This window comes from Gigantopelta aegis, chromosome 3 (assembly GCF_016097555.1).
Source record: "Gigantopelta aegis isolate Gae_Host chromosome 3, Gae_host_genome, whole genome shotgun sequence".
Lineage (NCBI taxonomy): Eukaryota > Metazoa > Mollusca > Gastropoda > Neomphalida > Peltospiridae > Gigantopelta > Gigantopelta aegis.
In genome coordinates this window covers 27,126,714-27,141,361 of record NC_054701.1, presented here as the reverse complement: position 1 = coordinate 27,141,361, position 14,648 = coordinate 27,126,714, and the positions used below count along the sequence as shown (strand labels likewise).

Below are 14,648 nucleotides of genomic sequence, written 5' to 3'. Positions count from 1 at the left end.
TGGTGGATCGTTCATTACTACAGTTAGCAAATTGATAAAATGTTCTCCGATAGCTCAGGTGTCTGTTTGAATGGGAGGTGGGGGGGGGGGGGGGGGGGGGGGGGGGGAGAAAGACACTTGTTAGTGTGCTGTACCCCACAGGTATACTTACATTGCCAATATAAAACAAATCTTTTGTCTCTGTTGTAACTTGGTGCACATAAATTAATCATTAATAATCCTTGGTAAGAAGCCCTTCAAATTTCAGACGAAATCTAACAATTCTATCTAAAATTATTATGTACAAACAAAATCAAATATTATACATGTATAAAGGAAAAACAATTGGTCAGTATTGGTAGTCATGATTCAATGACTGTCAAACATTTCACAGGTCAATATTTCACTTCAGTTCTAACATTTCATAATGCAGATCTCCTAAAAAAAAAATACAAGAAATTCAGAACACAACATAGTTCTGTAAAATCTGCATGGTAATTAAGAAAATTGGTTTAAATATCCATTACTGCAACTCACAAAATTCTATAGCAACAGCATTCTAAATAAAAATTAAAACTAACTAATATTCTTTCAATATATTTCAACTGCTGCTACAGCAGAATTACAGTAGCTTTGACACCAATAATTTCAATGATTCTAGCTAAATTTTGTTTTAATTAATCAATCATCTATTACTGAATTCTGACATTTAGTCTTCAAAGGAAACCCAATACAAGTTTCCATCAGAAGCATGGGATCTATTATATGCACTTCCCATATACAGGACAGCACATACCATGGCCTTTGATATACATGTCACAGGGCATTAGATGGGACAGGGGAAAATGCAATGGGTCAACTGAGGAGGTTCGATCCTATGACCCAAGCATTCCAGGCAAACACTCTACCAACTGAGATAAATCCCTCTCCTAATAGTTCAAGCATTCAGAAGTAATATCAGGTAAAAATAAATATATTAAATGGTGTCACCTCAGACTTTTATTTAAATTATGGAACACTGCAAGCAACTGTGAAAGCCTTCACGACTGTTACCACAGCACTGAATAACCCAACGCAAGCCATTTTTTATCAATATAGATTGAGATACACATCCCATCTTGACAGAAATTGACCAGTGGCCAAGATAAGACAAACATCAAGATAGGGTCAGCGAACTTCGTCTGATAAGCTTTTGCAATTAGTAGACCAAACACTTTTCAAATGCTACTTAATCCTGTGTATAATATTAAGTAAAAACAAGCTTAATAATTTATCGCAATCTGAAAACAAATGATATGTCTTAATAAGTAGCTAAGGCACACAAGAAATGAAGAAAAGTGATGTCTACAGAAGCTGTGATTCACATCTACTGAAGTTACCTGTGTCTTCCGGATCCTCAGGTCAGCCGATGACTTGTTGGAATGCTCTTCTTGTTCAATGTTTTGTTCAATAACTGAAAATAAATATATTAATTTTCAATTCAATGAATAGTAAAACACTTTGTGATTAATAGTTCATCAGTACTCATATCAGAAATACCAGTTTTCGCTTAATGAGGAACAGACTGCAAACTGACAGTGTTCAACAGATGTTTGAAAAAGTCACTAGCCCAAAACAGAAGCTTTGGCAAGTGCTCTATTTATTATAGTAATACCAGGCCTCGAAATTCGGTCTTAGAAGGGCAGGCTATGACAGCCTTTAAAAATTTAGGAAATGAAAGGCAGCAAGGCTAACCTAAAAGGCACAAAGGCTACTTTCATACATTTTCACCAGAAAAGAACTTTTAACTGTAATTCTGTTATATTGGTCATTCATCAATAAAGCAATGTGTTGTAGTGGTGTGATTAAAGAAAACAAAATTTAACTTTTTAGTGGTGTCATTAAACCTAACTTTGGTGACTACCAGAGAATCTGTGTACCAAGTTTCAGAACAATCCAATCAAAGCTTTAGGAAAAAGGCTGAAATGTTCAGTGTAAAATTATTTGAAATAAAAATAATTAAATAAACGTTCAAACCAAATCATATTTTTTTTTTTTTTTTAAATATTATTTTTGTATTGTAAATTCTATATTAAAAAAAAATCCCCAAAACCCAAATCCCACCCTAATTACAACTTTTTCTCCAACAAACATAATTATATAAGGAGATTACCCAAATGACCCATTTAATTATAGAATAAAAAAAAAAGTGTGGAGGGAAATTCCATTCTGTCATGTGACCGTATCCACAAAAACGGAAACATTGTTAGAGGACAAGTTTGGCCTATTTTCTGAAGTATGTTTTCGGCATTTATGGAGTATTTAAAACAATAAAAAATATGTTAAATGGGGTTTCGGGTTCGGAGTGGGGTGAATGCGGGTATACAAAATAAACAATTTGCATTATTTGGGCGCTTTGATTTTTTAAATGATCATTGGTTGTTGGTTGTTTTCTTTTTGTACCATCGCTTGACATCACTTCCAAGACTTGTCGCCTTAAGCCCTGGACTCAACCACTGGCATTATCAGAGACCAACCCCTACAATTAAGGAAATGTCCACGGCAAACAAACATTCCATTGAAAAAATGCTGAATATAGTCCAAGGAAAAATAAATGCCATGGAGAATTAAAAAAACTCCATGGCATTGTCGATTGCCGTGGGCAATTGCAGGGGTTGAAAGACTGGACCCAGCCTTGACATGCCAGAGCAATGGATAGAGTCCCCATAACAAATACAAAATTGTGTTGCATGAATTGTTTAATTAAATTTAATGGCTAAACTATTTGATTCACTTGACAAAGCAAAAGCAAAATCAACCAAATGACTATACAGATACATTTGTACAGATACCAAGTGACTATACAGTCATCTTGCAAGCAACTGTACAGATACATTTGTACAGATACCAAGTGACTATACAGTCATCTTGCAAGCAACTATACAGATACATTTGTACAGATACCAAGTGACTATACATTCATCTTGCAGGCAACTATACAGTTACATTTGTACATATACCAAGTGACTATACAGTCATCTTGCAAGCAACTATACAGATACATTTGTACAGATACCAAGTGACTATACAGTCATCTTGCAGGCAACTATACAGTTACATTTGTACAGATAACAAGTGACTATACAGTCATCTTACAAGCAACTATACAGATACATTTGTACAGATACCAAGTGACTATACAGATACCAAGTGACTATACAGTCATCTTGCAAGCAACTATACAGATACATTTGTACAGATACCAAGTGACTATACAGACATCTTGCAGGCAACTATACAGTTACATTTGTACAGATAACAAGTGACTATACATTCATCTTGCAAGCAACTATACAGATACATTTGTACAGATACCAAGTGACTATACAGATACCAAGTGACTATACAGTCATCTTGCAAGCAACTGTACAGATACATTTGTACAGATACCAAGTGACTATACAGTCATCTTGCAAGCAACTATACAGATACATTTGTACAGATACCAAGTGACTATACAGTCATCTTGCAAGCAACTATACAGATACATTTGTACAGATACCAAGTGACTATACATTCATCTTGCAAGCAACTATACAGATACATTTGTACAGATACCAAGTGACTATACAGTCATCTTGCAAGCAACTATACAGTTACATTTGTACAGATACCAAGTGACTATACAGTCATCTTACAAGCAACTATACAGATACATTTGTACAGAAAAAAGAAGAAGAAAGAAATGTTTTATTTAACAACACACTTAACACATTTTATTTACGGTTATATGGCGTTAGACATATGGTTAAGGACCACACAGATTTTGAGAGGAAACCCGCTGTCGCCACTACATGGGCTAATCTTTCTGATTAGCAGCAAGGGATCTTTTATTTGCACTTCCCACAGGCAGGATAGCACAAACCATGGCCTTTGTTGAACCAGTTATGGATCACTGGTCGGTGTAAGTGGTTTACACCTACCCATTGAGCCTTGCGGAACACTCACTCAGGGTTTGGAGTCGGCATCTGGATTAATAATCACATGCTTCGACTGGGATCCGAACCCAGTACCTACCAGCCTGTAGACTGATGGCCTAACCACGATGCCACCGAGGCCGGTCATTTGTACAGATAACAAGTGACTATACAGTCATCTTGCAAGCAACTATACAGTGAAGATGAAATGGGTACGGATGGAAAAAGCTTATGTTCATCTAATTCTTGTTATTTTCTATATTGGGACGTTAAACAATTATAAGTTATATATTAATAAATATAAACATAATGGATATTAGAAGAGATGTTGTGAAATATTGTTATAATAATGATTTTATCTCAGGTGAATTTAACGTTTTGCCATTTTCCATACTTATCAGCATACAAAACTAACTAAATAAAAGTGTAAAAATTATTTTCAAGCCCTAAATGATATATCGTTACAATAACAAACCATTTATATCATTGATGTCTTCACTATAGCTCATAAAATAAATATATTTTTAAATAATACTAATAATAAGTTAACCGGTGAAACATCTTGACAACAGCAAGTGGCCAATCATCACTATACATAATAACAACTTCCACAAACTATACAGTTCCGTTCATACACTGTGTAACAAGTACCGAGTATATGAACTGCTGAGAATGAGTTACAAATGGAATATTCAAGAATAACCACAACAATTAAACAGTTCATATTTATTTCAGTGTTTCAATTAACTCCAAATAAATTAATCTGGGTGATTTTAGCATGGATCCGTCCGATAATAAACATTAAAATTTATGCCATGAAGAATATCAATAACCACAAGTCAATTTAAATAGCTAATAATAATAATATTTCTCCCTCTTCCTTCCGTTGTTTTTCCGATTCTTTCAGCCTTTGTTTTCTTGTAAGCATTTTTTATTTGAAAAAAAAATTGAGCTGTAGGAATGTGTTTTGTCAATTCATAGGTTGGGTGTTTTTTTCGTAACTGTACGACACGTTAAAATTTTGGCAATTCACAATGGGTTTTTTCGTTTCAACTGTAATTTATCATTTGTTACGGTTCGCTTTTCAGTAATAATACATGACAAAGAAATTGTATACAAACAAGACCGAGGAACATTAAATTCGATCATGTTTTGTTTGGGGTTTTTTAATTTTAAAAACGTGACCTACCAGTTAGGGTTAAACACTTGTCTAGTTTTAAAAAACTAAACACATACACAAAACGTGCACCATGGCAGATATTTAAAAGGGCACGGTTATTCATAGCCCTAAAGTAACTGGCATTTTTGAGGCATCACGTCAAAGGCACAAGGCATCACGTCAAAGGCACAAGGCATCACGTCAAATGCTGTGGAGCCATCGTGAATTTCGAGGCTTGTAATACAGTTGATAATTTCCACTAGCCAAGACCAAATATTCACTACCCTGGACCGAGGGCTGGTGAATTTATCGAACCCTGAAACTGACCAGGATTCATTGCTTCTGCAAATTCCACATTCAATGACTGGTAATACTGTTCGGGTTTGATGTTTACACTGTGACATGCTGACACTGACACATTATTAGGTTCAGATGACAGCTGACCTACTCAATGACCCAAACGAATATTGCCTCAAACATACACTTAATTTGTCGAAAAACATTCAGTATTCACCTAGCTACACATTCATCATATCCGATCCACTGGACAGTTGAGTAGCATTCCTTATCTGTGTGTAAATACACTGTATTTATATATAATATTCTGTGAAGAAAGTAGACTTCTTTCTCTTTTTTGTTTTATATTTACTGAATACCCAACTTGACTGCTACAGAACAACTGAAATTTTTCTTAGTTTTATTAATTCAAAATAATTTACACCACTATATAATTTTTGTATGCTGGTTTGCAAAAAAGGAAAAATGTACATGTCTGCACTTATTTATTCTTGTAATAAGATATGATTGAATACACTCATGTTACTGTCATTTCATCGAATGCTGGTGTTTCTACTTAGTGCAACTGGATTGGTGGACAGAATGATGAATAAGACCAACACCGTCTGCTCCCTGCACCATTAAATAGCAGGGGCAGTATAAGAGATCATTATCTAAAAGAACCATATGTTGACATATGCATAATGCAAAAAGACCTCATGCTGGTCTTGTTTTATGCTATATTACTAGCAATGTTGACCTAACATCAGTGGAACTCAATGTCAACATGTATTTTCCTCCAGGGTGAATGATCACTACATCTCTCTCATGCCAATACTTAAGTTCTTGTCTGATGCAATGCCATGAACAAAATAAATCCTGGCCGTTTTGAAATCCAATACTAAATATGAGGTGGGGAGAAGTATCATAATACATGCAGGGTTTCTGCCACAGAGTATATAGAGTAAAATTATGTACCCTATTATCTCGGAAATTAATGGATATATTTTTAAAAAAAATTGATAGATGATAGTAAGAGAACTGCCTTTTATAACTGCTCAAAGCACATGGAATGCAGTCCAATTTCAAAACATTTCAAATCCATAACCACCCAGTAAGGGCACTTATGGTCTGTTTTGTTTTATTACATACCTTCAAATTATTTTCTGTCAGGAAGCCTGCACTGTATAAATAGTTTTCAACAGTAGATGTAGGAAATACCTTCACATCAAGTTTCTGATGTTAAGATACTGCTATGTCATATTGTCCCGCAATTAAAAAAAAAAGTTTGTTTTATTTAACGACGCCACTAGAGCACATTGATTTTTAATCTTATCATCGGCTATTGGACGTCTGTCCCGCAATTAAGACCAAAACAGAGACAAAGCTCACCCAGTCTGCTATCCATTAATGAACTCTAAGACAATGATTTCATTTGAAAGACAAACCAATTCAAGGTTACAGTAAATCTGTCTTCATTTCAATGATTAAAGAAAGGCATTTGTAACGTTTATAGCTTTGTTTTTGTCATTTGAAATCAGTGGTAGCTTTGTTGTAGCTCAAGGTTATTAAAATCAGTTGTACGTGTAGCATGGTTTCCGTGGCTTATTGCAAAAACAGTTTATTGTTAAATCCAGATTTGTATAGGAAATAGAGAAAGCAGTGCTGCAATGAATGCCATCTGCATATCAAGATATGAATCAATTACCTGGTGCACAGTTAAATCCCTAGCAACCATACAAACAGATTAAAAAAAAAATACAAATGTATATTATTAATATTTTTTATGTGATGTAATACCAGTATAAAAGTTACCTAATGAAATCTTTAGCTGCACGGTTTAGTTAAACTGGTATGACTACAACAGTTTAAATGTAAGTGTGAACCCAAACTGTTTTAGTTAAACTAGTATAAGGTGCACAGTTAAATCCCTAGCAACCATATCAACAACAAAAATGTAATAGTATAAATGTATACTATTAATATTTTTTATGTGATGTGATGTGATGCAATACCAGTGTAAGAGTTACCTAATAAAATCTTTAGCTGCATGGTTTAATTAAACTGGTATAACGACAACAGTTTAAATATAAGTGTGAACCCAAACTGTTTTAGTTAAACTAGTATAAGGTGAAAGTGACAGGAGATTACAGTCAGAAAAAGCATTAAGTGTGTTATCAATGGCCTAACAGACTCATAGTCCATTGTTGTTTTGATGTCTTGCGTAAGTGCAGATAACTACACTTCCACCTTATATTATACCAATATAGCTATTACACGCTCATCATATCCAACTGAAAGTGTTTTAGCTAAACCAGTATAGTTAAACTGAACACAGCTTTTAATTCATTATACATTATGAACAACAAGTTCTTAAATCTAATTACCTCATGACCCTAGCCCCCGACCCAACCCATCGCTGAATTAGCCAATTTTTTTTAGCAAACACCCTATATTCCTTTTCCCCCCACAATAATCCCCTATGCCAGCATGTCCATTCATTCCACAACTGATCCAGAATCTTGCACACCACTGGTTTAGTTTTGTAACTATGAGCACAGTTGTTATTTTTTTTACAACTTCTTTTTTTCATTTGCTTTATAGCTGCAAAATTAAAAGTGTAGAAATAGAGACTTCTTTAAAAATAATCATGTGATTTTACTTCTCAAAATGCAATGATAGAATTGGGAAAATTGGGAAGATTATATATTCATGGATTGGTCATCATTTAAAAAAGTCCAAAGTATAATTACTTTGTTATTTGCTATATGTTTCATTAAAATTATTCTGTTAAACTTATAACAACCATTGGTATGCAAATAGTATTCTGTACAGATCTACACCCAAACAATGTGTAAAGGAAAATGGACAGAAAATCATTTCAAATTATAACTATACTTTGTATATTTTAGAGGGCAGGATGTAGCCAGGTGGTGAAGCGATCTCTTGATGAGCAGTTGGTTTGGGATCAATCCCTATCGGTAGGCTATTTCTCATTCCAGCTAGTGCACCACGACTGGTATATCACAGGTCGTGGTATGTGCTATCCTGTCTGTGGAGTGGTGCATATAAAAAATCCCTTGCTACTACTGGAGAAATGTAGCGAATGACATCAAACAGATAATAGTGTCGTTAAACAAAACAACCTTCTTTTTTAATTGTATATTTTAATATTTCAATTTTGGGTTCGTTTCCATGTGTAGTTAAATAGTTATTCAGTAAAGTATTAAAAGTAAAATTGGCTAATATATTGGTCTAAATGTTTTAATACAAAAATAGTATAAATTTAACACTTATTATATTAGAAAATAACATGTTAGGTCTGATATGGAAGATCAATCCCTTTTCTCTCAAGAGAAATACGGTAAAATAATACTTCTATAATCAAAGAAAGTAAGAACGGTGGCCTTAATACCTAAAAATCGAACTGAGTTTTTGCCAATCAGCCTTCATGCTTATTGGGATGAAATTTAATATAACACTCTGATGGACAGTACAGAAAACACTGAAAATGAATGACCATATTGGCCATAATTGACACATCTGGTTATCATCTATAGATCAATCTGTATTAAAGATGACTTCACAAAGAGGAAAACCATTAATTGAATTAATGTTCATGAAAGAATGAAAATAAAATCATATAATAAATGAGTATTTATTAGTATTAAGTGTCAAACAATGTTTGAGTCTCTAGTCTAGACTGTAGTTCTGTAACAGGAGACCCAGTCGGCCTTATCTACATTTATTGGTTAACCACAATCATTCATCTCTATTAAATGTCACTGTCGCTGCAATCAACTATCATCATAATCAAGCGTTAGATTACAGTGTTCTGAGTAATCATCTGTAAGCCGCATCCAGAACATTCTTCTTCTTCATCAGTAGGCTGTCAATTTAGCAGAATTCAGTGTTTTCATGAATCTCAGGGTGTTTCTTCTTTTTTCTCTCTTTTTTTCCCCGTTTGTTTGGGGTTTTGTGTTCATAGAAACCATGTTATAGTAAGACCTGTCCCCAACTAGGGTGAATATAAAGGACAGGCGGTCAACATGACCTTGATATATTAATTTACATATAACAGGTTTTCAATAAATTCTAGAGTAACTTGAGGAATAGCTCTAGAAGCAATACAAAAAAAACCCAACTCAAAAAAAACCCAACTCAAAAAACCCTCAGAATCTCAGATCTTCGGTAGGTTAAAATTTATTTTGTTTAACACCACCACTAGAGCATTTTAATTAATTAATTAATTAATTAATCAATGTGCTCAAGTAGTGACATTAAACAAAAGAAAACAACTTTTAAGCAGGATACAGTTCAGTTTAGGTGTTTGCAGGATCGAACCACCTGAGTGGATCCATTTAACTGATTGGTTTTTTTTCTCCTTCAAAGTTCAAATCAGTGCACCACAACTGGTTAAAGGCTGTGGTATGTGCATTCCTGTCTGTGGGAAAGTGCATATAAAAGATCTCTTGATACTAATGGGAAAATGTAGCGGGTTTCCTCTGATGACTACATGTCAGAATTACCACATATTTGACATCCAATAGCCGATGATTAATTAATGAATGTGCTCTAGTGGTGTTGTTAAACAAAACAAACTTTAATTTTTCTTTCTACCTGGCAGACCTAAGACAGCAGTATACCTATCCATTTGTTGGGATAATGTTACTGCTAATTAGAAGTAGCCTACTGTATATTGCTTTTTCAAAAGAAAGTCAGCTAAAACACACAGGCAACAAATTGGTTTATAAAATCCTGATAGAAAACACTCCCGACCACGATTTATAAATTTTGATCAGACCCTTAAATCCTTTTACATCTTATGTAACAATAATTTGTGCACAGTATAAATAAAATACCATCATGCAATACTATGTACTTTTTTATTCTAAAATGCATTACAAGTTTGATGAATAATAAAAATAATTACTTGTTTTATTGTCTTTTCAATGATAAAAATGTGTTCTTTCCAAGCGTCTGCCATCTTTCTTTTACAGAACCAGTCTTTCATTTTGCAAATTTAAGATACAAAATGGTGAATTGTTTATTTTCATGTTATGATTTATCGGTGCTAAATTATTCTTGCACGGCATGGAAGACGTTAACATTGCGATTACGATTACTGTGTCTGTAATAATTAAAAGGAATATATTATGAAAAATAAAAACACAAGTCTATTTGTTGACAGTATTATTGAAATTAATATACGGTACAACTGGACAAAAGATGACTTCAGCTTATACACGAGGTCGATGATTTTGTACTTGGTATTTAGGGTCAAACTAAGAGGTTAGCTTATCCAAGGAGTTGGCTAATAAATGGCAATATACGGTATGTAATGAATAGTTGAAAAAATTTAAAGATTTTTTCAGAATTCTATATTTAGAGCCACCTGAAAAGTTCCTGTCATTGTTTTTCTCCTACTTTTTGAGACCCTGCAAAAGTTCCCAGGATTTTTTGTCCAGTCGTTTTCATCTCTGATAATGGAAGGAAGGAAATGTTTTATTTAACAATGCACTCAACACATTTTATTTACGGTTATATGGCGTCGGATATATGGTTATGGACCACACAGATATTGAAGAAGGAAACCCACTGTCACCACTTTATGGGCTATTCTTTTCGATTAGCAACAAGGGATCTTTTATATGCACCATCCCACAGACAGGATAACACATACCACAGCCTTTGATATACCAATCTGGCTGGAGTGAGAAATAGCCGAATGGGCCCACCGACGGGGATCGATCCTAGACCGACTGCATCAAGCGAATGCTTTACCACTGGGCTACGTCTCTGATAATGGCATCAGGTTCTATTCTCATTCTCTAGACGAAAATATTCAATTACTAGTATATATTACATATGTAACAGCCAATAATTAAACACTATTTTGGAGTGTCATTAAAAAACATTTTTTCTTCCCATCCATACACTTGTTTTGTGAATGAATAACTCCCAGAGCATAATGCAAATTCAGTAAATTGCACATCTGGCTATTTCGCTCCAATATGTATCAATCAATTCAAGCTTCACTTCCATCTCCAAAAACATTTTTTCCTTCGAGAAGTGTGGAGAAGAACCATTAGCCTTATTGGGTTTATCCTGGGTGTGAAACTGGTCTTTCGTGGTAGAAAGAGATTTGTAAGAAAAGAATGGCTCAATAATATATTTACTGTAGCATTACCGTAAGCCAGCTCATCAATATGCTGATATTGTTCTGCATAAAAATAATTAGATTTTGCTAAATATTTCGTCAACTGTGCGAGTCTGAAGAAGAAGAATTACAACACTAGGGAGACTGCTGGAAGTGTTGAAGATGAAACACTGTCTGAGATCGTCGTAGCACATCAAAGAATGGATACAACACAGCTCGGAAGTGTTGAAGATAAAACACTGTCTGAGATTGTCGTATCACATCAAAGAATGCATACAACACAGATCTGAAGTGTTGAAGATGAAACACTGTCTGATATTGTCGTAGCACATCAGCGGATGCATACAACACAGCTCAGAAATGTTGAAGATGAGACACTGTCTGATATTGTCGTAGCACATCAAAGAATGCATACAACGCAGCTCGAAAGTGTTGAAGATGAAAGACTGTCTGAGATTGTCGTAGTACATCAAAGAATGCATACACACAACTCGGGCATAAATTAAGATGGGCAGGAAGAAATAAGTACAGCAATGATCTAATGATTTTAAATAATTTCCAGGGCACTGATGCATATAATCAGGGCACTGAGGCATATGACCATGGCACTGCGGCAATTTGCCACATGTCTGCCATTAAATTCAAGCCCTGGCTACTAAATTTAAAACATTTGGTCCTTTTTCCATTAGCAGCATTGCATCTTTTATAATGCACTTTCCCAGACAGCACAGCACATACCATGACCTTTGTAAGGCACTGGATGTAATAAGAAAACCCCCAACCCCAATCATATAATGGGTCCACCAAGGAGGTTCGATCCTACGAGTAAAGCACCTCAGGCAAGCACTCTACCGACTGAGCTAATTCCTGCCATGACAAAATCATCTTATTTACTTGCATAATTAGGAGATTAAAATTCATGTAATTGCTAGCTCAAATGTTCTACCTCTACACTGTGTACGTGAGGCTACAGAATACTTAATCTTAAAAACTGTCAGTTTTGACAACCAATTTTTTTAGTTCACTTTGTGACTAATTATATAATATACATGTAACTAGATACAAGTAACAATATGAAAATAATATATAATATGCTATATTGGTCCATGATTTGAGGTGATGATATCAGGCTTATATATGTGTACACTGTACTGTGTATCAATGAGAGAAAATGAAATTCAAAGCTGCTGCTTGCTACTGTTAAACTAACATTTGAAGGAAAACTCGTACCATGGCAAAGCTACTGATAATACAATTTGCTAAATCTATTTTCGACTGCACCAGTTATGTGAATCTCGACTGGCTTACATACTGGTCACATTTGATTAGTTATGGTCACAAGCATCTGAATCCAATGTTGACTTTCTTCTGGCCATGTTTACGGATGGAAATTTGGGCCCATAATGAGATGAGGTAATTCGAACCTTGATTATTAAGTCTTGGACAAAGCTAAAAAGGAGTGGAAATGGATGTGGCTTAGTGACAGTCTGTGGACCAACTCATTGGTTTCTTCCTTCTGAAACCAATGCTTTACAACAGTTACTGTTATAACTATAGCCATGGTATGTGCTATCCTGTTTATGTTAAAAATGCATAAGAAAAAGATCCCTTGTTCATCGGTAATAGGATACATGGTGAGAAAACTCTTCCAGCACATGGTTGTTATTGCTAATGAAAGTTAAAAGATCCCTTGTTCATTGGTAATAGGATACATGGTGAGAAAACACTTCCAGCACATGGTTGTTATTGCTAATGAAAGTTAAAAGATCCCTTGTTCATCGGTAATAGGATACATGGTGAGAAAACACTTCCAGCACATGGTTGTTATTGCTAATGAAAGTTAAAAGATCCCTTGGTCATCGGTAATAGGATACATGGTGAGAAAACACTTCCAGCACATGGTTGTTATTGCTAATGAAAGTTAAAAGATCCCTTGGTCATTGGTAATAGGATACATGGTGAGAAAACACTTCCAGCACATGGTTGTTATTGCTAATGAAAGTTAAAAGATCCCTTGGTCATCGGTAATAGGATACATGGTGAGAAAACACTTCCAGCACATGGTTGTTATTGCTAATGAAAGTTAAAAGATCCCTTGGTCATTGGTAATAGGATACATGGTGAGAAAACACTTCCAGCACATGGTTGTTATCGCTAATGAAAGTTAAAAGATCCCTTGTTCATCGGTAATAGGATACATGGTGAGAAAACACTTCCAGCACATCGTTGTTATTGCTAATGAAAGTTAAAAGATCCCTTGTTCATCGGTAATAGGATACATGGTGAGAAAACACTTCCAGCACATGGTTGTTATTGCTAATAAAAGTTAAAAGATCCCTTGTTCATCGGTAATAGGATACATGGTGAGATAACACTTCCAGCACATGGTTGTTATTGCTAATGAAAATTAAAAGATCCCTTGTTCATCGGTAATAGGATACATGGTGAGAAAACACTTCCAGCACATGGTTGTTATTGCTAATGAAAGTTAAAAGATCCCTTGTTCATCGGTAATAGGATACATGGTGAGAAAACACTTCCAGCACATGGTTGTTATTGCTAATGAAAGTTAAAAGTTTGCTTTGCTTAATGACACCACTAGTGCACACAATAAATCAATGTGCTCTAGTGGTGTTGTTAAACCAAGCAAACTTCAACTTTTATTAGCAACAATGGATCTTTAATAGGTACTTTCAGACAGTGAGGATAATATTTATTTCACGTGTTGTAATGATGCCATGTAGGAAGTTCTGTTAGTGTGAAAAATGGGGTGCTTGTCAATCTGAAATTACCCGACTACAAAATGTTACATTGTAATAAGTACAAATAAATGGTTTTCATGTAAAGCAATATATCATTTTGAAAAGAATGAAAATAACTATCATTTACACAATGCATTACATCACAATCTGATGTCAATCCTCTCCAATTTTGCATGTCTGTTTGTACCACAGAATGGAAAATAGAAGTGCCAAAGGCAAGATAGCTCAATAAGTATGAAGACAGGAAGATGTTAGCATATTTGCCATACTGGGAAATATAATTTGAACTAGAGCCTAAATGAATGTTTTATTTGTAAAAACAATTTTGATATATAATAGTAAAAACAAACAATGCC

The 14,648-nt window shown here is 34.6% G+C and overlaps 1 protein-coding gene across 2 annotated transcripts in view; it reads right to left on the bottom strand.

Moving 5' to 3' along the window:
• The window catches only part of LOC121367797 (syntaxin), a 99,057-nt gene that overhangs the window by 29,913 nt on the left and 54,496 nt on the right, over positions 1–14,648 (bottom strand). For both annotated transcript variants that reach the window (XM_041492171.1, XM_041492170.1), the window contains exon 5: positions 1,359–1,432. In XM_041492171.1, the coding sequence (XP_041348105.1) occupies positions 1,359–1,432 (74 nt within the window). The remainder of the gene's footprint in view (positions 1–1,358; positions 1,433–14,648) is intronic.